This window comes from Alligator mississippiensis, chromosome 2, assembly GCF_030867095.1.
Source record: "Alligator mississippiensis isolate rAllMis1 chromosome 2, rAllMis1, whole genome shotgun sequence".
In the NCBI taxonomy this organism is placed as follows: Eukaryota; Metazoa; Chordata; order Crocodylia; family Alligatoridae; genus Alligator; species Alligator mississippiensis.
Genome location: NC_081825.1, coordinates 105,559,820 through 105,587,260, shown reverse-complemented (window position 1 = coordinate 105,587,260; position 27,441 = coordinate 105,559,820). Strand labels below are relative to the sequence as shown.

At 43.6% G+C, this 27,441-nt stretch overlaps 1 protein-coding gene across 8 annotated transcripts in view; it reads right to left on the bottom strand.

Moving 5' to 3' along the window:
• The window catches only part of ELF2 (E74 like ETS transcription factor 2), a 67,582-nt gene that overhangs the window by 16,400 nt on the left and 23,741 nt on the right, over positions 1–27,441 (bottom strand). For 5 of the 8 annotated variants that reach the window (XM_019489762.2, XM_019489764.2, XM_059722051.1 and 2 more), the window contains one exon: positions 5,717–5,830. In XM_019489762.2, coding sequence (XP_019345307.1) covers positions 5,717–5,830 — 114 coding nt within the window. Of the gene's footprint in view, positions 1–5,716; positions 5,831–15,583; positions 15,732–15,862; positions 16,060–27,441 lie in introns of those variants that run through there. The other 3 variants (XM_059722050.1, XM_059722049.1, XM_019489765.2) reach the window with 3 other exon arrangements.

Below are 27,441 nucleotides of genomic sequence, written 5' to 3'. Positions count from 1 at the left end.
AATCACAAATAGAAACTTGCTAGAATTCCACAGTCACATTCCCTGAAGATTTTGCTTCCACTTGGCATGCTCTAGCCTAGTGCCGAGGAGGACTTCTGCCTTTTCATTTCCAGACACCTACAGGCAGGATGAAACACAGAAACTGAGATCAAGAAGTTTGTTTCCACGATGCTATCACCTTGCCCCGTGCTTAACAGAGCAGGAAAAACAATGGTTCTCTGAACGCAAGAAGTAAGAGTCAGGGCTGGAGGTGAAAGAGCAGATGGGGACAAGATGCCTGGGACAGGGAACTGGGATTGAAATACCTTGACTGGCTGGGAGTGACTGCAAGTGGGGAAAGGGAAACAACACTAAAATGAGGAGACAGAATGCTGGAGAACAGGGAGTGGCTGGAACTAAAGCACTAGGACTGGGTGAGCAGCTCAGGAAAGGTGATGGAAGCCAAAAGGGATGGGGTAAACACAGGAGAAAGAATGGAGGCTGAGGGAGGAAGGGATCAAGAGGAGACATCAAGCAAGGATCCAAGAATAAGAGGGAACTGAGCTGAGCTGGTAAAATAGAGTGGAGATAAACTGGTTGAGCGGTGGTTATATGGAGGGTAGCAACTGACTTTGTGGACACAGGGGCAGGAGAACAAGAAGTAATAATCTCGAACTGCAACAAAGGAAATTAAGGTTGGATATCTGGAAGAACTTTATTACTATAAGGTTGGTTAAACACTGGAACGGACTACCTAAAGAGCTTGTGGAATCTCCATCCTTGAAGATGTTTTAAGAGCAGGCTACACAAATCTACAATGGTTTAGACAGTGACAATCCTGCCTTGATCAGGGGGCTGGACTAGAACACCTGCTGGGGTCTCCTTCTAGCCCTGCTTTCCTATGATTCTAAACCAAGGATTGATGGGACGGAAAGGGAAGGGAACTATAAACAGCTACAAAAGAGTGGTACTACAGATGGGAGAAAAGAAGAGTGGGAAAGCTTAGGAAGTAGGGATGGCTGGATAAGGAGAACAAAACTGGAACAAGCAGCACAGGGGCAGGCTGGTGGGAAGTGGGCCAAACTCATTTACCTCTAGAACTTGGAACAGAACCCAAGATTCCTGCACCTTACTAGTCCTCTGATGTCAACAAACACTTGAGAAACCCCACTGGCAACGTTTCACATCCCCCTCTAGGACTGGTAATAAAAGGGTAATATCCGATTACAGGTTTTAAGATACTCCAATAATTTGAACAGGAGAAGTCATTCAGTGGGGCCCAACCTCTTTTGGCACGTGTGCCACAAAGCAGTCATGCACTGTCTGCAAATGCCACTCTGGTCCCCTTCCTCTGCTGGGTCTGTTGCTCTGCTTTTTACTTCCTGCCTTATCTGTTACTGTGTTGCCCACCCCCCCGTCCACTCTGTCAAGTGCTACACAAAGAGCTTGCCCGTGCCACTTGTGGCACACATGCTACACACTGGCCGCCCCTGACATCAAAGTTCCTGTGCCTCAGATACCCCACACAGGTGTTAATGATGTTGTGACATGATGGAATTTTTAATTATTTTAAATCTTAGAATATTATATATAGGACACATCAAGGTGCAGAGTCAAGTTCTCAAATGTCAGAAAATGCCAAAACTAAGACTTCCCTTGATACCATCATACAGACCTCCCATGAACATGCATTATAAATAAACAGAATGCATACTATTTTTCAACACAAATCATTGCTTCATTCTGTACACCAGACTAGGTAATACTCCTATAATGAGAAGCTATTTGTAATTTTGTTTTCTTCTCATTATTCAGTTCACAGGCCCAGACCATATTTATTGCATGCAACTAAAATCCTGCTTTGAAGGCAGAATTATTAATTTCTTTGTTGGCTCTTCAATAATCACAGTTACTGTCAGAGTGCCTGAATGTTTATGAATTTACCAAAATTTTAGTGAGATAATGGGGTGGCATCATGGTCACTTTTCAAATGGGAAACTCAGGCATGACTAAGGTCAAAATTAGCCACTAATTCTGTGTAATCTGATTTCTCACAATAGTTAATATTATATAACACTTCATATGTTCAAAGCCCAGCTCCCATTGCCTATAATTGAAGTTGTGACTGTTCAGCACTTCTGCAAATCAGCCCCTGCAGTTTTAAGTGATGAAGCCACAGTTGATGACCACCTGTGAAGTGTTTGATTAAGCATCTCCTTAGCATCACAAAGCAATTCTCTGGCAGATGCAGGGACAGGACAGCATTCAACTGCTGTAACCACAAAACTATCTATTAGTTTCCTCCAATTCTTTACCTCATTCACTGCACACTTTCCAACTTCTGCAACAAACAGAATAGACAAAAGGTTCTTTTACTTCACAGGCAACCTTAACTGTAGCATTTTCTAACATTTGAATTCTTGATTTTGTTATCTAAAATATGCTCTTTTAAAGTAGTTTGCATGTAGTGGTATCATGGTATCAAGGGCCTAAATTTTCTGGGCTGCAAAACCAGTTTCCATTGACATCAACTGGTATGTGGATATTAGCACTTCTGAAAATTGAACCCAAGGCTTTTACATACACCTTAGTCTCCCATCCATAATAAAGCGTAAAAATAAGATTGGGGTATAGGTTCTAGCCATGTCGGTCTAAGGACATAGGCAGACAAGGCTCTTCAGATAAATCTGCTATCTTTTATTAGACCAACTAAATCAGATCAGAATTCTTTTTCAGAAACATAATGCATTTTAATGAGGCAAATAAGAGCTCAGTTTATGTCCTAAATTAACCAAAGGATTGTTTAGATATCCATAGATGTTTGAGTTGGAAGGGACCTTAGCAGATCCAAGTCCGATCCGACTGGACTAATAATTTGATTGTTAATAGTTTAATTTCACAGCTTTCATGGGTTAGAGTTCACACTTTCATTATCTGAATATAATCTGAGTGGTGTTATGCTGTGGGACAAGGTTATTTCAATAGCAACTTCAAGGTGAAGAAAAGTATATGCCAACTCCTAATGAAATCATTCTTACTTCTTAAAATTGAGACATCTCCACATACCATTCTGCAATACATTGTAACTGGATGTTTCAGGGGTAGGCAATGTTTTTTGGCCAGAGTGCCAAAAAAACCATAATGTCTACCTTGTAAGGTGCCAGAGTGCTGGCATGCCACAAAAACAAAACAGTTTTTCTTGTTAAGCATGTTGTGATGAGAGCGGAGAGAGGAGCAGGGGAGTCAGGAGAGGCAGGCTGGCTTGGCCAGGCCCTTGGGAAGGCTGCAACTGGAGAAGAGCTGGTGTCAGGCAGAGAGCAAGGGGCTGCCCCAGGGCTCCACAGACTCGAGCCACAGCAGGGGGCTCAGCAGTGCCAGAGGTGGGGACCAGCCAGCCCATGCAGCTCTGTGGGGATGGGGCACAGCCACCCTGTCCACGAAAGGATGCTGCCTGGCTGGGGCAGGACACCAGGCTCAGGGAACTCCCTGCTCCGTCTGTGCCAGCCAGGTACATTACAAGTGGGAGCTGCAGCCGCAGGCTGTTCCCTGGGCTCTGGGAACAGCCACTGCAGCCGGTGCTCAGGTCCGAGCCAGCTGGGAGCCTGCAGCGGCTCTGTGAAGTGCCTGCCACAGCCCTGGCCCCTTGAGGTAAACTGCAGGTGGGCAAGGCCGGGACCTGGGCAGGCTAAGGCAGCCACGGTGGCTGTTCCCAGGCTCCAGGGGGCTCCCACGGCCAGGCCCCTGCACCAGGAACAGCTCTGCCCTGCCTGCACTGTGCCCAGCATGCAGGGAAGCTACCCCACACCGAGCCCAGCATCCTGCCCCAGCCAGGCAGCATCTCCATGTGCACAGGGTTGCTGCAGCCCATCCCCGAGGAGCTGCGCGGGCCAAGCCAGGCCCCACCACGGGTGCTGCTGGGCACCCCCACCTGCCCACCCACCACACCTCGAGCCTGCAGAGCCCCAAGGCAGCCCCCACTTCCCTCCCAGCCCCTACCTTCCTAAGGGCCCTACTGGGCTCGCTTGCCCACGGTGCCTCCCCCCATGCCACCCAGACCCTGTCCCAACTGCCCAGCCCCAGCACTCGGCACCTCAGTGCTGCCCCAGGTGGGACAGGGTGTCTGCCTGCCTGGGCAGTTCCCTCCAGGGGCCAGCCAGGCTGGAGGGTACAGCCTGGGAGCACGGGGCGGGGGCAGTAGAACACAGACAGCATCCATGCCTGCATTCTTCTGGCTCCGCCCCAGGGCCTGCCATGGCGCTGGGACTTGTGGCTGCACAGTCTGGACCAGCAACTTAAAAAAAAAAAAAAAAAAAAAAACCCAAACACCCACAACAATTTGTGAGCCTCCCGGCGCGCCAGGAAAAATGTCTCCGCGTGTCACTAATGGCACAAGTGCCGGGGGTTGCCGACCCCTGGGATATGTCTTTCTAAAATGGAAAAGCAGATCAAAAGGTTTTTTTCTTGGCTTTAACCTAACTATACATTTTAAATTGCTAGATCAGCACCAGTTAAAAATTTATGAGAATGACTTGACTATTCCACGGGCACTCAACCCACAGGCCTGCACAGCCACATCAATCCGGCCTACGAGGCTCCCCACAGGTCTGGAAATTTGGCAGCAGGCAAAGGGTGGCAGCAATTTCTGCTCCCCTGCTGCCAGATTTCCACTCACAGGGAGCCCCATGGGCTGGGTACAGAGCCTGATCCTGGCGTGCTGGGTCAGACAGGGGAAGAGGCAGCAGGGCCTGATCCCAGAGCGCTGTGTCGGGCAACATGGTGCAGGACCCAATCATAGCTTGCTGGGCCAGACAAAGACAACATGGCATGCTGGGTCAGGTGGAGGCTACGAGGCCCGATCCTGGAACACTGGGTAGGGTGGAGCTGGCATGGGATCAGGTGGGGCATAGGCCCGATTCCAGGTGTGCAGGGATGGAGGAGGCAGCGAAGGGATGGACACAGTGCAGTACAGGGCCTGATCCTGGCACCCAGGGCCCAATCGTTCTTGCAGACCAGCCCTTTGCTATTCATCCAGCCCAGGGGGCCTAAAGAAAGAACACTACTGGACTACTCAAATAACTGTCAATACAGACCAGTACATGAAACCAAGCTGGAAGCCAAGCTCACTAGCACAAGTTTCATTTTTGGTCTCAACCAAGTTTTATTTATGAATTTAGCCAGTAAGGACATAGTCTTTATTAAAAAAGGGGAAAAATATTATATATCCAATCGCATGCAACCAAAATGACAAACCATTTTTAGAAAATAATGGGGGTACTGAACAGAACACCACCAACAAAAAAGCACTACTTGCAGCAGCTTGAGACGGACCTTAATGCTTTTGCTCCTCAATTGACTTGAAATGAGAAGCTTTATAAACATTCCATCTGAAGGAAAAACTCATTAATTGAACATTTCAGCTTTAATCACAATGCAACTTATTAAAAATAATGACCATTCCTATTGCTTGCTGGGAAACAAGTATTGAGTAGAGACCTCCCACCAATGAAATGAACTAATATTGTAAGACTGTGCTTCAGGAAAATAAAGTGTTTTGGGAAAAATCCCCTTCCAGGATGAAAAGTACAAGTGAAGCTTCACACAACTGTAGGATCCTAACAAAAAACAACAACAAAACCTTTTGTGTTAAACAAACTTCTTTTACAGGTACAGGTGTTTTTTTCTAAAACAGTGGAGACAGAAACTTTGCTTATTCAGTAAGGACTTGTAATTCACATACCAGGACTCCTAGCATCTCTTAAGCAGGTAGGAGACTCCATATGAAGCAAGGCCTCTGCAGCTTCAATTGTCTTATCTGTGCAATGCACATTGCTTCCATGTACAGATGCTTCCACTACAAAAAGATAATACAAATTAAAATGAATATCAGAATAATTGTAAGTTAAAACTATTGCTGCACAACAGCCTTATAAATCCAGTATGCTGGGCTGTCTTACAAGTTGAAACCAAATGAAGTTTTTACACCAGTGGCCCCCACCTCAAAATAATAAAATGGTAGGCAAGTGACAGCTAGAAACTAATGCCCTTACTTAAACAGATCTGGGTTAGTTAGTAAGCATGCAGTTCCTGGTGGATGCCCAAGGGATTCCAAAAACAAACCCATGAGGTTTGACTTCCACCTCAATTTTAAGAAAAAACAGACTAGACTTTAATGAGGATGGTTATAAATTAATACAGAAGTCAAGGAAAATAGTCACATTGCCAAGCTTTAGCCCATTAAAGTCCTATAAAGTCACCTAGTAATGTCTGCGGTAGAACAAGTAAACACGTAATTTAGTTTGCATAATAAATGTATTTGGTCCCACTTCCGGATACTAAAGGCAATTCACAGTTGAGTTTAGTGTTTTTTTTCCTATGTGGCTTTACACACACACTTTTTTTTTAAGCGACAGGAAGGAAACAACAAGAGTTCTCACAAAAAGCAAGTTATTAAATAAAAAGATTAACTTTAGGGAGTAGTGTACATTAGAAATTTTAACCCAACAATGAACACATTAGTTAATATCAATGCTGCATCAGCAGCATTTTTTTAACGCAAGCTGAATTCTGATTTAAATACAATTATATTAAAGACCAAACTCTCTGTTCCTCTCCCTAGAGCAAAGTTTTTAAAACTAGCAGCTCTAGAAACACCTGTTGCCCATCATCCACACACTCACCAAGGTACCCTGTGTCTCTGCAGTTGCTCTTGCCATTTATGGAAATCTGCTCAAAGCTGAACTGTTCCAGCAAGGCAGCCAACATCTGAGTAAATCTATCTTTAGAATAAGCAGGGTCACCTATCTCCAGTGTCAGTGAACTAAAGAAGAAGTAAGTCTGTGCTAAAATTTAAGACACCTATCCTTTTCTAGGAAACAATTTGATATGCCTTAACTAAAAAGTAGGAGAGAAAAACAAAACTATGTAGTGTTACTTCTGGCAGAAGAAACTGTTCAGACACACCCCAACATATTTATATATACTCAGAAAAAAGCCCCACATAGTTTTTGCCATTAACTAGAAGCCAGGCTAAGATTAAAACATTTACCAGATGCATACTACCCAGAAGCTGATAGAAAAAGGGCAGAGAGGCATGTACCAGCAAGGTCCTGGTTCAATGCCATACCTCTGTGAAAAAAACTGCTCCCTACCAGCTGGCTACTAGGATTTCTACCCCTGGCATGCTATTTAGCAGTTGTATCTTTGGAATAATAGGTGCCTGACAAATCTGACATTTCACCCTGACCCTATAGTGGCCAGAAAGAACAAAGGGCCTCCCCCTGGGCATGGCAACTGTTCTGAACAGGAAGAATCTCTATTACTTTTCCATTTCCCTAAACTCAAGCAGTTGCAAGGGATGGACATAAGAATTCCCTAATACTTTCCCAGCCGCAATTTTTGGATCCTACTACCTCCACTTCTGCTGCAGATACAGTCACTCAAGCAGCAGCAGCAGAATCAAAGTGCCATGATCCTGACACTTCTGGTGCCCAGAATCCTGAAGAGCTGCAACGAACCTGACCAGTCTTGCACTGGCCCTATCTACCTGAGCATGTTCTGTTTACATAAAAGCTTCAATTATCTGGAGATTGATGGCTCTCACTCCCTTCACTCTACAGGCAGAACGTTCCACTCATCTATGGGGAGTGGAAATGCTGTTGTCAGTATTTATACAATATCAATTCTATACCAAATCTTGAAAACAGAAGTTCCAAGTTACTGTAAATACAAAAAAACCCCACAATTTTCAAACATCTCAAAATCATTCTGGCATTTTTCCCCAATAGACAACTATGAATTAGACCCAGTATATTAAACACCAAATGAGTACCACATCAGCCAGAGCTACTCCATGAATCAAGGGAGCTACATGCCTCTTTGACTTAGTTGGTCATTCTGCTAGTTTAAAAAAATGACAGACTTTTTATAAACTCTTTCCTAGCTCTAGCCAGGCACTCCATGTGTAAAATTTCTAAAAGCATCTAATTTATGTTTCTAAAACCCATTGAAATATCACTCCACATGGATGGAGTTTGTTTGTTTGTTTTTGCTTGTTTGTTTTTGGTTTTTATATCTTTGTTTGATAATGAAAAGTTGCACATTTTCCACCCAAGTTAGTTCATTTATGGTGGAGTAATACGATTGAAAAGCCCATTTAAATATTCCTTAAGATAAAAGCCACTATAGAAGCTAACAATCACCTCTCCTAGAATTCAACAGAGCTACTTCATGGCTTCTAGAGCTTTAACAAGACTAGCATTAAAAGGGCTTTTCAATCATGCTAAGGTAACTCAAGTGAAACAATTGGATAGGGGGAAAAACCCACAGCAAAACCATAGCCTATATGGGTAAGTACATATTTTCATCAGTTAATACCCAACAGAAAACGTGCCCAATCTCTTCTAGAAAGCACAGCACAAGACTCAGAACCCAGAAGGAAAAAAAGTAAAATGCTATAAAATCACTTTTGTACCCTCCAAAGTAGAGGCTGCTCCAGGTGTTTGGAATAATTCTCTTGAGAGACTCTCTTACTAAGCAACACAGCTCCATCTCTGCAGTGTTGTATGTTGGGGCCTTGCCTATTTTATTTATCTATACATTTTTGGCAGCTACAGCAATCCCTCGATTCGAGGATGCTCTCTACCATGGTTCATTGATGGGTATGATCTCCTCACCTCTCTCACATCCAAAACCTAGTTCTAACCCAATGCTTAACACTCTCCTCCCCATCAGGCTTGTAAGTGGTTCTCAGAAAGTCGCCTTAGAAATTTCTTCCAAATTTCTGAAAAGCAAAGATATTTTGGTAATATCTTTTACAGAATTAAATAGTTGGAAGAGATGTTAAACAAAACTCAAACTTTCAACACTCAAAGCCCACTACTTCTGGATATCCTGCATCAGAGGAATCCTTCCTGGGTAGAACTAGATCCTTTAAAGACTGCACCTGCAGCAACAAAAAACAAAACAAAAAAAAATCAACCTTTTTTTCCCCCAAATAAAATACAACCTGTGGTACAACACAAACTTGAACAAATTAAAAAGAAAGTAAAGGAGGAATATTTACAGCTACATCAGAGTTACCTATATGAGAAATATTTAGAATAAGGTATCAATAAAATAATGGTGAACTGGATAGAAAGCATCATTGATCAGGGCCAGTGACCACAGCTTTGACTTTTCAGAATTCACAGAAAAAAGACCAACTCCAACTGAAAGCGTGAGAACACAGGTGGGCTTGTTTTGACAAATTTCACTTGGATCTCTTCCACATTCTGAAAAGTCTTCAATCCTCAGAATATGGTCAATGGCATGACAGAAGCAGAACCTGATGAAGCGTCATAACAAAAAAGAGATTTCCTGGAGATTCTGGACAAGTTTTCCTACCAGGAGAACAAACCTGAGAGAATTTTCCCAGATTATCTGAATGTGTATACACAGCCCCAGTTGGAGAGTGGGGAGGAGGATCTTCTGCCAGACCTTCTCAAAACAGCAGACAGAATAAGGAAAGCAGGTAGCAGCTCTTGAAGTTAACAGTATAAGGAAGGGCAGTCCATTATCTAACACTCCTTGCCATCATCTTTACATCACCACATAAAGGTGGTAAGAAAAAGAAAGATCATGGATGTTCCAACTAAATCCAAGATTAGTCATAAAAAGCTACACTGTGAAGTGAAATTTAAGGCACTGCACAACAGCCTTTCAACACCAATGAAAACAGGCTGTCCTTACATTTAATATATTGACAACCTCAACCTTTAATGTTACAACAAATAACAACTATGCTGTGGTAAGAAAATAACTTTATTTTCTAATTAAGAAAATAAAACTTCACATTTTAAAAATGTCCCAATACAATCTGGCTCAAGGCATAGAAATATTACTCTGAACTATATTCATTTGAAAAACTCAAAACACAAAGAAAGGAACTGTACCACCTAATCAGTTCAGGACACAGACCTAACTCTGACATCTAAAAAAAGTCACCCAAGATGAATCTCTACTTACTTAAGTTAAATGGTTTACTCAGAGACAAGTTTTGCAGGACTTGGTCAGAGAAGACCACAAGAACTGAGACCCCTAAAGATCTGGAACAATTAAGAACTGATATGCCATTCTTCAAGCCAAACTTTACCTTACCAGGTATATAAAACAACTTGATTGCACTGATATGTTTTAGATGGGTTATAATATACTGGTATCTTCAAAAACATTTTGGTTAAAAAAACCTTTATAAAGTTATGAAGGACCAACCAAAGCAAACTTTGCAAGCAACACTGTCAAATCGGTAATTATTAGTTGGATTTGCTATGGTCATTCCTGGGAACCAAGGAAGCCACCAGAAAAAAAGAAATAAGAAGTTTTAATTATTAAAAATCAATCCACACTTTTATTTACTACTAATCAAACATCTTTATGTTTCATGTCCATCTTTCTAAACAAACAGCATTTAGACTAGATTATTCAAGGCTCTCACCAGCTGCTACAAAATACCAAACTTGGTAATTAAGCCTGACAGGACTATACTTCAGCATTACAGAAGAGAATGCTGGCAACAAATCCAGTTTGTTACAATGTTCCGAGTTTTAAAATAAAATACAGTAACAAAATGAATTAAGGGGGAAGCTAGAATTAAAACCTGCTACTTTTTATAAACTATGCAGCAAATCCCAGCCTATTATCTTAACAATTAGGATTATCAACATTACAAGGTCAACACTTAATTGCAACACTCGATTTTCAACAGCTTATCCTTTAAGACAATCAGGCAACTAGAACAAGACTCTAGTGAAAAATTAACAATTCCAGCACAAAAGCTAGTCAAATAGGTGAAAAGTAAATGGCTTCTAACAGATCTAATTAAAGCCTACTGAATTTCATATGCACATTTTAATTCTACCACAATATTTCAAAGAGCAGAGTAAATGTTAGACAAGATCAGAATTTAATTCATAATTTAATTAAATTGCTAAGCTATCACTACATGCATCCACACACTACCCAAAAACACTTTCCGAACAGACTGAACCACTCACCAAAAGGACCTGTCAGTGTACTGGGTGGTTCTTAAAAGCAATTTGTTCAAGGAATCAACCAATCAAATATTCTGCAGTAAGTCCAATTTAGTTACTGAAAGATTTGCATAAGACTGTTTAAGAATGATAATTACACACCTACTGAACAAAACAGTAGAGGTAAAAATAAATATTTCCATATCCTTGTTTCTTTATTTGTTAACATATTAATGTGTCAATTTTAAGTGAAATAATGCTGTTGCAACAACAAAAAAAGAGGTGCTCTTAGTTAAAACTCCTTTACTTCAAGAACAGCTTTTACCAACAACGGTCAAGAAAACTTGAACCTTTGCCACTTTTTCCCAGTTACAATACTTGTACTAGGAAATATGCATCAGAATCCACTCTACAGAGAAAAACCAAAACACTGGAGAATGCAAATCTGAGGTTAGGGGATTGCTCTCTTAAATCCACTTTCTACTCTGTAATTAAGTAGACAGATATGGTGTCTTCCAAGTGGCCACAGTTGGAGTGCAAGGACAACCATTTCCACCACTGCAAAGTAAGTATCAAGTGAGGTCCCTTCCAGGCCCTAGCAACTATGAAATAGTTAAAAGGTCAGAAAGAGCGGAACTGATGTTATGCCCACCAACCAGTTCCAATGCTTGCAAACCTCTACATTTTATCTATACTTTAGAATTAAGCCAATTACAACTTCTAAAACATTATAAAACATTTTATGTCTGTCAACAAAAAGTGGTCCAAAAATACTTTTCAGCAGATTTACTGAAGTCAATCAAAGCCAGCAGTGCCTTCCCTTGGTTTGTAAAACTCCTCTGAATATACTTATTCTGAGAACCAAGCAAAGAATTTTAAGATAGGGACCTGAAAGGCATTGCAACCTGAATGGTTTAGGGCAGTGCTTGTAGGCTACCAGAGCAAAATAAACCAATTCAGTTTGGAAGCATGAACACAATAACTACCCGTCTCCAAAAGTATACAACCACAAACACTTCAACTCTCTAGTGAAGAGATACTTTGACGGTCTTAGCCAAATCATCCTGTTCGCCTAATGAATCACCTGGCTACCTACGTTAAGCATGTAGGATTTAACCTTTACATCAGTGGTTCCCAATCTGTGGTACACGTACCACAAGTGGTACGCAGACAACCTGTCAGCGGTACGTGTTAACAGATGTATTATAATTACTTTATATGACAAAAATTTGCTGGTGGTACTTAAGACTGAACTGAAAAATTTGCTGATGGTACTTAAGGTTGTATCATTTTAAACTGGTGATGCACAATCTGTCAGAGTTTGGGAACTGCTACTTTAGATGACATTTTTCAAAAGGATCTACTATGATCATTAACAGCTTCAGTATTAAAAAGAGAAATTAAAACCCTATAAATTCAAAATACACTACTATGTTGGTGCTCAATCTCCGGACCATGGGCCAGATGCTGGATGTGGCCCACAGACCAGCCCCACATCACTCATTTGATCTGCGGGACCAGAAGACTGAGAACCACTGTACTACAACAGATTATACAACCTCACCCCCACTCTTCTTTGTATTCTCGTGATAGGTTTAAATTGATTTAGGCTTCAATTGTTTCTAGTTTCAAACTTTTTCCCCCAGCACTGGAAATTGTAGCAATCAACCAAACAAACAGATCTAAAATAAATCTTGGTGTTTTTAGATAGAAACTTCTATTTTGCAGGGCCTGTATTCTATTGGCAAAAGCAAGCTTTTTTTTTTCCTCATTGCTCCTACTTGGCAATATTTGTCTATTAATCCAAACATATATTACTTTATTTTTAAAATATGAACTTTAACGCATTAATATGTTAACTCAATTAGAACAGCTCAGCAGTGTGAAGCATTTTTTCCTGTGTGTATAGTACACCATATCTACTTTCTCTAGGATAGTAATATTTTCAGTATGCTGACAGATAACAGGGCACTTGCACAGAGCACATGTTCTCATTTTAGTCATCGATCTCCCAAAGTACACTATAAACAACTTTCTACTATTAAATAGCATTCAAAGAGAAATTCAAGCATCAGACTGAACTTGTTAAAGCCTGATTTAGCCACTATATCTAATCCACTTCAACTGACAAACTCTAAAGACTATATTTCTACTTAGGACTTCCATCTTCTAAGTCACTGCCTTCACTGCTAAATACAGAGTCTCTATCAGTAAGGAGTATCCATAAATTGTAAGAGAACAATGAAAATAAGATTGTTTCATTATAATGAAAGTGATGTCAAAACTGAGCAATTTTTTAGTATATCCCAATTTTAATGACTAGTTAATTTATCAAATGCCTATAAACATGAATTAAACATTGGTTTTGAGTAGTATAACCTTTCTAGCCCAGAAATACTTTCCAGAAGTGAATGCAACACTTTTAACATCAAATGTTAGGTCAACAGTTCAATGTTTTTCTTGTCTTCATTAAAAATGTTTATCTATGTAGCAGTGTATCTGGTTTATGTATTTAACAGCATCCCAGACAAGCTTGAAGTCCCAGTATTCTAACAAAAATCCTATCTCTAGAGTTTTACATATAAGGGCAGGGGCTGATTATGGATAGGCAACTAAATATGTAAGTTTTATGCAGATTTCTAGGCATGTGCAGGTATACCAAAAATCACATACAAGAGTGATTCTTGACCTTCTCCTGTACCCAGACACTGCTTCTTCCTCTTTATCCTTCCTATTCCCTTGCCCAAAACCCTACACTGGATGGGCAGACAATGCAGCCACATGACACCTGGTGGTGATCCTGCCTCCAAATTGAACACATTATTTTGCTACATGATAATACCATTTCATTGAGCACACAACCCATAGTCTTTTTAGTCTTTTCCCAACCTAAAGGTCCATATAAAAGCCACCATTCTTCCAGCAAGTAACTCAATGACACTTCCCTGCTAAGTTCTTTCACTGGCTGGAGGTATCATCCTGGAGCTACATAAAAAAGTGGCTTCCAAAAGGTCTGAAGGGCCTGCTCCTAGTCCCTTGTCATTTAGAACAGGTCCTTTTCAAATGGTGTGCCACGAGGATTGTGGAATGAGAAGAAAGTTCTCCAGCTGCCTAGCGCTAACAAATAAGTCATATTGATGAGATATTCACAGAAGACTTGCATGCATGTTGGCTGGGGGGGAGGGAGAGAGAACCAGTGAGCAAAAGGAAATTTATCTCCTGCGCATGTGTTGGCTGTAAGGGATGCACAGTTCACGGAGCCTCTGAACAGCAGAATTTTGCCGAGGTGATGCATTACAATGAGCTCATAAGCATGGGGATGAGGAATGCCTTAACAGGTGTGCTGCAGAAAATGTTTATTAATGTAAGTGTGCCTTGGCCTGGAAAAGGTTGGGAAACACCGATTTAGAGGGCACCAAGAACTGTTCTTCCTATAGGAGTTGAGGTAAACTAAGAGCAGCAATTCAGCCTTACAGGATCTGGACTGAAAGTAGATTTGAGCCTTTGTGCCAGTGGTGCCCACAGCCTTGCAGGAAGCAGGACACAGACCACCCTGCTAAAGGGATTGTGCTCCATGGCATCATGAGGTCTGGGGTTTGAAATGGATTTGGGCTTCTTGGACTCCCACACATACATGGAGCCTGCCTTGATATGCTGGAAATCCAGCATGCTGGGGCAGACTTCATTAATCGAGTCTGCTGGAGCACAAAAATTGACATGCTGATACATGTGACACACAAGCACTTCTAACGAGCATAGCTTACTAATTAAAACACTGGGCACTGCACATGTAAAAATGCCCCATAAGCTCTCCATGGCTGTTGGCAGTTATGAGGTCGCTTTGGGTAAAGATGCTGCTGCCCAAGACAAAACCCCAGCTGGTTTAATTAAAAGACCTCGAAGCTCGGGATTAGGGGTGGGGAAGCAGCACTGTTTTTCCCCATGTTTTGCACCGGCTTGCATCTACGGAAAGCTGCTCCGCTCCCAGGGTCCCGACACGCTGTCATGGGGCAACACACCCTCCCTCTCGCAGGGCTCGAAACCTCGCAGCGCGAGGAGCGGCTCCCAGCAGCACGTGCGAGCTGAGCCTGCCGCGCTCAGAGACCGGGACCGGCCCGTCCCCGCTGCGCCCTAGGGCCCCGAAGACTTCAGCCCCGCGCGGCCCATGCGCGGGCTCGGCCCGCACGCGCGCCCCCACTTCCGTGTTTACAATCCTCTTCCCTCCAATTCCGTGCGCTCATTGTCAGCGCCCCGCGGAGCTGCCACTCAGGCGCGCGCCCCGCGCCCATTGGCCCAGGCCAGTCCGCGCCCCGCCCCCTCAACCCCCGCCTTCAGATTCCGAGCGTTGCAGGCAACTGATTGGCCGGCGCGGCCCGTCGCTGCCCTAGCGCTCGGGCCCTGAGGGACCTCGGCGCTTCCGCTACGGGTCTCGGCGGGGGAGGGGGCGGGGAGGCGGGCTGCCCCTCCGCGCCCCCCAGCGCTGGCGCGGGCCCGCGAAACGCAGTGTGAAGGGCCTGGGCCCGGGGTGGCCAGTGCCTGCAGGCATGCTGCGCGCAGACAGCGTGGCGGCGGCGGCGGCAGGGGGCAACACAACGCACCTCTCGCACTTCCTGGTTCTCGCCCGCCCGCGGCCCCGAGCCCCGCACAACTTCCCCGCGCGCTAGGGGGGAGGGCCCGGGCTGGCGCGTCGCTGCCCGGCCCCGCTGCCCAAGGTGATCATCACTTCCTGATTCGCCTCCATTACTTCAGCCCGCGCCGCAGCCGCTGTGCAGCCTGGCCGGCCCCGGCCGCGGGCTGCCCCAGTCGCCCGCCCCGCCCAGCCCCGCACGCACGCGCGGGCTGCCCGGCCAGGCGCGGGCGGGCGGGCCGGCCCTTACCGGCCCGGATGAGCAGGTCGAGCTGGTTCGTGGGCCCCTCATGCAGAGACGTCGCCATGTTGATGCCGCCGCCGGAGCGGCTTCGCATGGAGTTGGCGGCGCGCGCCGATTGGAGGGAGGGCGGGGGCGCGGGGCGGACGCGCGGATCCTTCCGCACCCGCCGGCAGCCGCGCCGGCCCGGGCCGCGCTGCCCCACAACACAACGCGGCGGCGGCGGCGGCGGGAGCGCTTCCTCCAGCGCGGCGCACGCGATCCTTCCGCCGCCAGCCCCAGACAGGAAGTGCCGCGCTGCCACTCACCGCCGCGCGCGGGGCCGGGGGGGGAGGGCGGCGGGGGGACAGGCCGCGGCTCCCATCCCGCCAGGTAGGCGAGAGGCGCCGGCGGCAGCCGCGGGGCCCTCAGCCCCTGGCGGCCGCTCCCCCGGGACCCGGGGGGTGCACGTTCCTGGCTAGACCCGGAGACTGCCCGCGCCCGGGCTGCCACGGCCGAAGGAGGAGCCGAGCAAGTTCAGCTTGGAGCTCGCTCTACTGCCCGCTCGCCTCTGCTTGCAGGAGACGACTATGCCTACTTCACCTCCTCGTGCCCTGAACCCCCTCAGTAGTGCGCAGATGTCCCCGGGCACTTCAGATAGGTGCCCCTCTCATAGCCAAGGGGAAAAGGCCACTTGTGAGGAGGGTTAATGGCTAGGATTTAAGTCTCCCAGGGGGAGCCTGGGATTCTTCACTTGGGGGGGGAAGACCCTGGCTTCCACATCAGCTTAGGAAAGACAACTGCCACCCTGCACTCAGGCCCTTACACCCTGACAACCAAACTGGGACCTGATTTACTTCCTGTGTCCCTGAAAGTTTCCAACTGCCCTAGCCTCTGTAGCCTTTTCCCAGTCCTCAGAAGCTGACCCTTTGGCCGAAGCACCTCCGCTCTTGTCAGATCAGGAACTCTTTATTCACATTTTGCTCTGCAAACCAAACAAAAACACCTGCCTGCCAAAAAGACTTGCTAGCAAAAATCACACTGCACACTTCAGTGTCAGCAACAAACCCCAACCCTTCAATGCCGGGCATCTGAAAAAGAACACTAAAGAAGAAATATGCAGAGTAACTACTGTCCTTTGCATCCATATAACAAAGCACATTTAAGTTTAAACTTAAGCAGTCGTGTAGAAGGGCCACTTGCACCAAAAAAGCAAGTACTCCATATATTTCAAGTTCCCTCCCAAGTATTTTGCTACAGGCACACAACAGGATGTGTACATCTTTAACTCTATCCTGTGCACTATAAGTTTCAGAATCTCCATCCAATACAATGAGATCTCCCTTCTACACCCAACAGCTACACAAGTTCCCACCATGTGGTATCAACATGGTAGTAAACATCCTCAGTCCTTAGCAGTCTGTCTCTCACTTCCCTCTCAAGTTTTTTTTAAGCATAGCTGTGCTCTTAGCTAGAAGAACAGCAGAATTAGACATTCTATTCCTAGACTGCTCCAGTTTTTATGCCGACTGTTACTTAGGATGAACCATCCGACACTCAGTTGGCACATCTACACAAGACACTAAATACGCAGTAGACTAATTCTACTGCACATTAGCGTGTCACAGCAAAAGCCATGCTAACGTGCAGTAGAATTAGTCTACCGGCACATTAGCGTCACTAAAAAGACGTGCGCTGGTGCTACTGTGCAGCAGTACCAGTTGCTGCACATTTAGTACCTATTACACATACTAAACTTAATGCACAGTAACTATAGTGCATTAATGCACATGTAGACAAGCCCGGTATCTCTGATACTTCCAAACCACAAGGCTTGGTGGGAAAAATTGGGCAAGGTTTGAGTGACTACCTTTTATGTTCCACCTCCAGGCTGTAAAGAACAAAGTAGCTTCTATACCTAGATCTATCAGATGATAAGATTCATACAAAATAAGAGCATCTGTTTGACTTGTATCTGAGCCATATTATTTAAGGCAAGGTCTACACTACAGAAAGTTTTGCTGGCATAGCTGTTACCTGGGAATGTGAAAACTGGACAGTCATGCTGGCAAAGCCTGTGGTGTAGATGGGACTGCTAATGGAAAAATGCTTCTATGCCAGTTACACTGCCACTTGGGAAGATGGGAGCTATCCTGGCAGAAAATAGATTGCCTACACATTCTTTCAGTTAGGGCAGTTCCTTTCAACTATGGAAGCTGAAGTCAGTTTCCTGAATGAAAATAACCACTAACAGATTCAAGTTTTGCTGCTGCAAGCAGACTGAAACACACCGTTGTAGACTCTAGACCAGTGGTTTTCAATCTGTGACCTGCAGGCCACATGCAGCCCAATCAGCACACCACTGCGGCCCTTGTGGAGTCCTGTTTAAACATTTTTTAAATGGATACACAGGAAGTAAGTGGTGTGGGTGCAGCCCACATAACACACTGAGAGCTGCAAGTGTGGCCCACTATGGCAAATAGCCTGAGAACTACTACTCTAGACAATGGTCTTTGACAGGATATTTTGAGGTAAGCACAAGTTTTTAAAATGTAGGAAATACGCAAAGGACAGGAAAATGAACCATAGTGCAAGGTAACATTTATAGCTTGAAGGCAGATGTTCTGCAGACTTTGTCTGTACAGACAAAGTACACACTTCATTAGCAAAAAATTACAAAATTAAAGTATCACTTTCCTATCTGGTACATCCTATTGCTAATGCAGTCCTTAAACTTGCTAATTCTTGTGAAACGAATCAGAACAGCTGCATATGTCATTTTAACCTTTCAACACGTCTACTTCCTAGAAAGTTGTCACATGGCTCAAAAATTCCAGTCTGTTAAAAAAAAAGTCTGAAGTGCTTGGTGTCATACAGGTCTGTCACATTAAAAAAGTTATAAATATGCAAGACAGTTACATTTCAACTCATAGCCAACTGCATTATAGAAACTTTCACAAAGTAAAGAACTCCAGTTACAGTTCCTTTGAGGAGAACTGTGATTTTCACAATAGATTTGCAATTTCAAGTCTTTGCATATATGATTTCTAGGATTTAACTGATATATTATGCTAACTGAGGGCTGTCAACTGATGAACCGCAGGCTACATCTGTCCCACAAGGGCTTAAAATGCAGCCCCCCGAATCCCTGTCTGGTGGCCACTCTCTTCCCCCCCCCCTCCCCCCCCAGGTTCATGCCCTCTGCTGCAGTAGAGGCTGTGATCTCCAAGGTCTCCCTCCCACTCTCCTCCAGCTTCTGCTTCCTGCCCCTGGATAGGGCTGAGCAGGGCAGCAGGAGGGTGCTGCATGCATAGCTGCGGGAGATCTAGGTTGCCTCCACACCAAGAAGAGCCAGTTTGCTCATGCTGCGTGTGCATGGCCAGGAGAAAGCTGCTCATGCACAGCAGAGGAAAGCCAACTTGATTGTGCTTCCCACGCAGCAGGGGAAAATTGGACTGCTCGTGTTGTGCATGCGGCCAAAGGGAAGCTGGTTTGTCTGTGTTGTGCACACAGCCAGAAGGAAGCCAGTTTGCCCACGCTGCATGCGCAGCCAAAAAGGCACTGGTTTACCCATACTGCACATACAGCCAAAAAAGAGGTTATAAAAGGAAGCCAACCTGCCTATATGGCAGGGGAGAGTCAGGCTGTTTTGTGCCACCCATGCAGTTAGGGGAAGTGAGGCTGCCCACCTGGCTGGTGGGAGTGGGACAAATAGTAGAGATACCTGCAGGGTGTGTGTTGCAGGGGTCAGCAGCTTATGGGGTGTGGAGCCTCCTGCTGTCCAGAAGTTGGACAGCCCCGCACTAACTCTTCTGGAAGAAAATAGGAAGTTGGTATTTAATGGGGGGGGCTTTGTTTTGTAGAATAGGCTGCTTCTTGGCAGGTATCAGGCAGGAAGAATTTTATTGCCTGGTGAAACAACTGATGATTACTATTAACGTCAGAAGAAGTCTAATACCTTAAATGAACGTATTAACTGGTGTAGACAAAATTGCAAGTTGACCTTGTTTTTCCCCCATAGTTGACCCTAGTACTTACAGTAAGATAAGTGCAAAAAGTTATATAAAACAGAGTAGGACATTTGACATTATTCACTTGGCATAAACAGGTCTTTAGTATTTCTTACAGAAGTTTTCAAGCAGGAAATAATATTACCAGAATATTGCCTTTTAAAATTATTTTGAGGTCAAGAAGTTGTGACTGTATTTTACTACCCACCCCAGTAAAGTTTGTTTTGTTTTGTTTTTTTAATGTAGTTAAACTAGAACCTCATAACTTAGCAGCTGACAGGACAAACTTTTTACAGTAGTTATAAGATCAGTGCTCTTCTGGGCAGGTTTGTTCGTTAGCCTTTACAGGCAATTTATCAATGAAAAGGAAGACTACAGAAATGACATCTTTGGTTTTAAATTTCAAAGTTCAGCGATTTGTTCTTATGAATTGATGCACTGTCAAGTGCATCCCAGAGAACTATGGTATTACTTAGAAGCGTTGTATAACAGCTTCACCCATCTTCCAGACCCCACCACACGCTCCCTTCCTCACAGCGCCTCTCGCCAAGGCCCCCACACGCCCGCAGGCATGTATCCTTCCCGGGGATAGAAGCATGGACCCGAGACCCCCGTGGGCAGCTGTGTCACCACAGACAGCCGCACAGGGTGGCCCTGGCTCCCCCTGGGACCCTGGCCATGGCACCTGCTCCTGACCCGGCTGAAACACGCCGCGACAATCTTCCACGAGCGGGAAGAGGTCCCCAAAGCAGGCACTCCGGGGCATCACGTCTGACCTTAGGGGGACGAAGGTATTCGGGGGCTCAGGCTGCTCCGCTTCCCCCCGGGAGGGCAAGTGGAGACGGTCCCAAGGGATATCTTAAGAAGCAAATGCAACACACATTCAAAAAACCAGTGGAAAAAATGTCAAAAGCAAGATGCTAGTAAAGGGTGACAAAAGCTACTACTCGAAGTTTAGCCTCTCAAAAACAGCCCTGGAGTCATTCTGGGTGAAACCATATAGAAGCAGCTGATCAATGTTACTAAAAGATCATGAAAAAATATGAAATGATATGGGGAGGAAATATCCACCACATAGTAAGTGGTTATGCCCCACAGGATCAACATGTAAAAGGAGGAGATTCAGACATGTTGGAAGTCTATCCAATGAAAGATACTGTTGGGAATCTTGCTACCTGTCTGTTCAGCAAGATTAAATCAGAAAATCGCAGATGAAGGACATAAAAAGCTTTGTGTTGCTTATTTTTAAACAAAAAGAAATATTGTATTGCTTCCAGAAAAACAGGCCTTGCATGCTATAAAACTGGAAGAATAAGGGTCTATGCAAAGTCACTGAAATTTGGAACAGTCCATTTTTTCCAGTTTTCCAGTTTCATGCTGGAAAACAGCACAACCAATGCCATATTTGCTTTACACATTCTCTTGGAAAAGTTCAGAGAAAATAAAAGCAACAAATGACTATCATCTTTGTAGACTTGAAAAAGGTGTAACAATGCATATGTAGTATGTTAAATATGACTGAGTCTACAGTGGTATGCTGGAAGGATCAATCGCATCTGGAATATTTATGACAGTGACACCAATAGTCCAGACTAAATACAGCACAGTAAAGAATCTGTGTTAAATTCATCTACATCAGGGGTCACTGCTGAATCCATTTTTATTTTTAGTTGTCATAGATGTGATAAATGAGACCAAAAAAAGGGAACTACCTTAGACTCTTTGTTTGTTAGTGAATTAGTGGTATAAGGGGAAAGAGTATGATGTCCTAAAAGAAACTTTAAAGAGTGGCAATGCACTCTAGAGCAGGATGTTGGCCATATGACATGTTTACACAAGTATAAAAAGAGTATGTTGTATGTCTGGCCTGGCCCTACATGGTGCAACTCACTTAGATCCAGCATTAAAAAAAAAAAAAAAAAAAAAAACCACCAGAAAAATCAAGGGCAGTCACATTACCATTGAGCGTCACACCCCTATCATTCTCTGGTGTAGTTTGCTCAAAGTTTACAAAAAAATTATTATCTACTTCCTACTACATCCTAATGTCAAGTTACTGTAATATCACCTTTCACATAAAAACTGCATCTCTTCTCCGCCCCCCCTCTTCCAGAAAGCTTATCTTCTGCCGGCTGTTCTGGTTAATTTACAATGAAGTACAAAAATCAATTTAAAAATTACACCAGTGTAAGTGTTTCATGTATTCAGGGCTCTTGGACAAAAAGTCAAGAGCAGAAGGGTCATGATAATCAATCACTGTTAGAAGAAGGGAGCTTAGAAGAGCAAAGGAATTCAAATGTCACAGATCAGTGGTTGCTGACAATAGTGCTCTCCTCAGCAAGGTCTGGCACTGTACCAAAAGCTGCTTTGTGCAAATGCCAGGAGTTGACACAAGCTCTTGGGATAAAAAAAATCCCAAAAAACTGAAAAGTGTAAGAATTCATAATTTGTCCCATTCAAAGACTTGGTCAGTCCCACAAAAAGAAATCAACATGTGTTCAGTCACAAAAATGAAGGCGTTAAGGGGGCAAAATGTTTGGGCACTCACTGTAGGAAATTACAAGAAAAAGCAAAGCACCTGCACGAGGAGTAGGTTGTGCACTTGAAAGCAACTGAACTAAGCTACACTACGCTGGTGTGAGCATATCCTGCAAAAATTTTAAGACAATATTTGTCAGTCAATTAATGCAACAAAGGTTTAAGATGCTCAAGGGGGAGACCAAAAATAAAGGTATCAGTGGACCAAAGTAGTCACTTGGCTCCATAGCTTAGTCGGCATACAACTGGCTTGTGGCAGAAGGCTGAAATAGCTGCCTATCCCAAACAGAGAATAATATTTTTTTTTAAGTTTGATTAGACCTAATTACTTTGTTAATAAAACCTTTACAAGTGAAATTCAAGGGTCACAAATTCAAAGGTAAGTGTTAGAAGCAGTTTTATAGATGACAGATTAGGAGGTAGATATGGAGGATTATGAATAATTATTTTCATCAAGTAAAATTATTTTTTCTTCCAATTAAAAGCAATAAAAAGGCAACAAAGGATTTAGTATTTGAAGTCATTTTAGGTGTTACTTTTAACAAATGACTATAAGGTTGTTGAAGAGTGTTCTTTTAATTGAATAATACAACATAACAGAGTCAAATGAGCAGCCCTTGCCAGGTTTTTCTATCCTCAGTGCAGTAACACTGTATTTTTTTCTCCTCATGCCAGCGAGGTGCCCAGCATTCCCTTCCACCACCTAGTGTAGAGAGGGTAAGATTAGCCCATGTAGGAGCTCCCTGCTGAGAAACTGATGGAAGCACTACTGGGAACTGGAAATTAAGTAGGCCCAAAAGGGATGTGGCAGGGACATCCACTGCAATTCAGGCTGAAAACCAGAGATGAACCGAGGAGAAGGCACCCTGGCTGCTGGATTGCAGGGGGCCGACCCCACTAGGGACTGAACCCAGGACTGGGACTGAGCCCATTGGGGACTGAACTGAGCCCACTAAGGAACCGGTCACAGGAAAGCAGGCTGAGAGGAGAGAGACATAAGATAACCAGGCCAAGTGTTCACCCAGGTCTGACCTAGGTATTTTTTTTGTTCTGGTCTACACAAGAAACTGAACTGGGAGAACCTTCCTCACTGGGCTACAGAGCTCACAGGATCACAGGAGAGAGAGCAAGGATGGCTCCCAGAAGTGCCTGCAGAGCAAAGTGCTCCTCCCCTACAAGAGCAAGATGGTCCTACCCTACAGAACTGAGGGCCAACTTCCTATTTTCAATTTGTGGCAGACAAGTAGATGCTTTGAGATAAAGGGGAGGGACAAAAAGCTAGGATTAACCACCAGCACGCAGTAGGCTACATTGAGGCAACCCCTGGACTGTTCTGACTGGATGCACGGTACTAAATTGATTGGATGCACAGTAAAGAAATAGCCAAAAGTAAACAAGAAATTGCAGAACTGCTGGCTGTGTCCCTTCTCTATTTGAATGTTTAGAAGCAAAAGCACAAAACTGAAGCTGAAAGATGACAGAGGGACAAATACTGAAATGCCCGTCACTGTGGTAAACTGGGGAAAAAAAACTTCATAGCTTGATGGATTCAAATACTGATGCAAGTTTCTTGTAGCTTAAAATACATTTTAGATTTTTTTTTTCCAAACAAAGATTAAATCACCATGGAGGCCAGTTTTCTCTAGAGAAAAAAGGTATTGCTCATCTAGCAAACAGTGAGATGATAAAGAACTGAGGACAGGAGATGTCATTCTGCTGATAATTGCTATTGCACTTCCAGGGTGAAACTTTAGAGGAACATATTTCTCAATTCTTAAACTAGACTCCAAGAATACCCAAGATGATGTGAAAAGACACAGCATCACAACATATCCATCCTTACTAATGTACCAGTGGAGACACTGGCTTCTCTTGCAGAGCCTTAAAGTAGGAAATTGCACAGGTACTGTATAGTAAAAATAGTGTAGGCAAAAACAGATCTTGGAAGAACTGACTACTGGAAGAATGTGGGAAATGAATATCTGACCAGAACAATCTTTATTTCTGGCACTTACCATTCTAGAAAGTTTACAGAATTCTTAATAGTCACCACTATATAAGCAGTTCACCTGATGTGCACTCAGAGCTATCTGAATCTTCATGTGTTGTCTGCATGAGATGACAAAACATTTCCTTTTCAGACACTATGATCAATATCCAGAATGGTAAAAGACAAACCACCCTATACAAGAAACCCACGGACCAACATACATATCTACACAGAACCAGCAATCACCCTAACCACACCAAGAAAGCTGTAATATACAGCCACGCCTTCCAAAGCCACTGGATTTCCACTGAGAATACCCTCGATCATCACCTCGCAAATCTCAAAAGGGCTTTCACCTAACAAGGACACTCCTCCAGAGAGACAGATTGCATTTTTGAAAGAGCCACTTAGACCACATGAAGAATTGCTGCAGTTTAAAAAGAAATTCCCCACAAATCGCACACCATTAGTTATGACATACCATCCTTCCCTGGAACCTATATAGAAAATCCCCAAACAACTGCAACCCACGCTAGAAGAAGACACAGTTCTTAAAGAGATCTTTCCAGAACCATCCATCCTAGCCTTTACACAAGCACTGAACCTCACCAACTTCATCACCTGAAGCAAGTTTCCTATGGCCCAAAGCACATTGAATAGATCCAGACCATGCCACGACGAGAAACGTAAAACCTGCCAACACATCTCCACCACACCCACAATAACAACACCCCATAACAGAACTATCACCATTCCCGGATCTTATACCTGCACCTCCAGAAATGTTACACATCTCATTGAGTGCACCAAATGCCCTGATAAAAAATATGTAGGAGAAACCAAACAACTGCGTACCAGAATGAACGCACACTGAAAATCTATCAAAGACAAAAATACCCAACTACCTGTGGGTGCACACTTCTCACAAGACAAACACTCTCTCCAATCTCTCAGTGCTAATCCTCAAAAGGGCATTTACAAAACACGTCTTGAAGACAAGCCTACAAGCTTTACTTCATAAATCTACTGGATGCAAAACAATCATGAACTAAATATAGACACTGGAGTTATGGCACATTAAAACCTTCCTGCCATCAGGTAACCCCAGATAACCTCTCTGCATTTTCCCAGCTACATTCTATCACCAGGTCAACATTCCCACTATTCCCTCCGTCCACCTGCCTGTCTTACCCCTATTTTGTCTCCCATTCCCTCTGATCCCCACTGCCATGCATTTGCATTTTCACAGACCTGCATTTTGCATATTGGCCTCAACTGTACCATGGAGAACACAACATCAACCAACAGACTCTTCCAATGCCTGAAGAAGGGTGTTTGTGCCCAAAAGCTTGCAAAGAACAATTTTTCCAACTATTTAGTTGGTCTAATACAAAAAATATCACATTTACCCAAAGAACCTTGTCTGCCTATGTCCTTAGACCAACATGCTACAACCAATAACCCTAAAGCTACAAGTCTGAGTAAGTGTCTGTCTGTCTCCTGGAGTTGTAGGCTGCATAATAAAGTATAGCTTCTCCTCTAAGAATACACTTGTTTTCTTTTAGTTGATACTACTTTCCAAAAGCAGGAAGAATGGCTCTTCAGTTGGAATTAAAGACAAAAGGCTTAAATCCCAGCCTTATCTTTTTTTTAATGTAGCAGGGCCTCACTGAGACAAAAGCAAGCATACTCTGCTAGTCCACATGATGCTTTGATTACAGGTCAGCATGTCTGTTGCCAGAGCTCCAATATTTCCATTGCACATCCAATTAGATTTGAGAATGTTATTATATTCACATGGTTAAATCTAAATGGATAGAGCTCACAGACAGCTGACCTAGTATCTAAATAACTTAGTTTTCATGCAATTTCCTGTCAATCATAGCCCTGAAATGCAGCTCAACTCTGGAAAACTGTTTTTGGAAATAGCATTTCTTATAGATCTGTTGTCCTTTGTGATTAAAATGAGAGTCACTGATAAACTCCTACTAGCAGTCTGAAAGCAACACAGCTTTGACACCAATTTGGATTTAATGTCGATATGTGTCCTAATTGTTAAGTTCCAAACAAACAAAATGCTGCTGAACACTCAGGCAGAAACTGTAGTAGCAAACTGTTCAGGTATAATACCAACAGAATTTAGCTTGCTGAATCTTTTCCTGGTGAGAATCCATGACAGACCAAGACTACAACTTGATTAAGTGAAGTTTTCAAGACTTGAGGTTAGGATAGGAGATGTGGGGGTATATGCCCCCAGCATAATCTCCAGTGGTGTCATTTCTGCAGTTCTCATCAAGAAAACTATTTTAACTGAAAGAATCTGCTCGGCAAAAGGAGGATCTAATAGATATCTCTAAGGCAGTTCTATTCCAAATGGTGTTGCTTTAAAGTATTCTGGTACACTTTAGATTCAAAATTAATAGTGGCAAAGTACTACCAAAAGGAGTGCCAGTCACAGATTACTTCTTCCCAACACAGAAGTAAGATCTACACTATTGCCACCTGTTCCCTATTTTAAGTGTACATTTTTATGTATCAAACAGCTAACTAATATTTTGACTTTCAAAGGCAAAAGTTCAACTTTTCCATACCTAAATAGTAGCCATCTAAATTTGAGTTAAAAGAATAGTTTGTCAGAATGAAATGATTTTTAAAGTGCAATTTAATACAGCCCAGAAGATCTAGCAGGAAAAAAAAAATCTATATGCATGTCACAATCAATCTGACAGCTATTCCAGACAATTTATAATAAGCTAGCCATTACCATTTATTATTGTTCCTTGACTAGTGTTCTTTTGTTCTTACTGATACAACATTGAAGGCAAATCCTAGATTCCTGGGCCTCTAAGAGAAAAATTCTTAAGGAGACTGTTCTACTGCTCTCCAAGCAGACAGAAGATGAAAACTTGCATGGTACTAATGGCGCACTTAAGTATGTCACCCAAAATCCTAAGAGGCTGTTTGTTTCTTAGTTTCTCAAAGAAGGAAACACCTGCAACTTGTCTTTGATGCCATTTTCTCTGACTGACTTCAGTTTTAGGTGACAGTTGTTGTTCATGAACCAAGCTAAG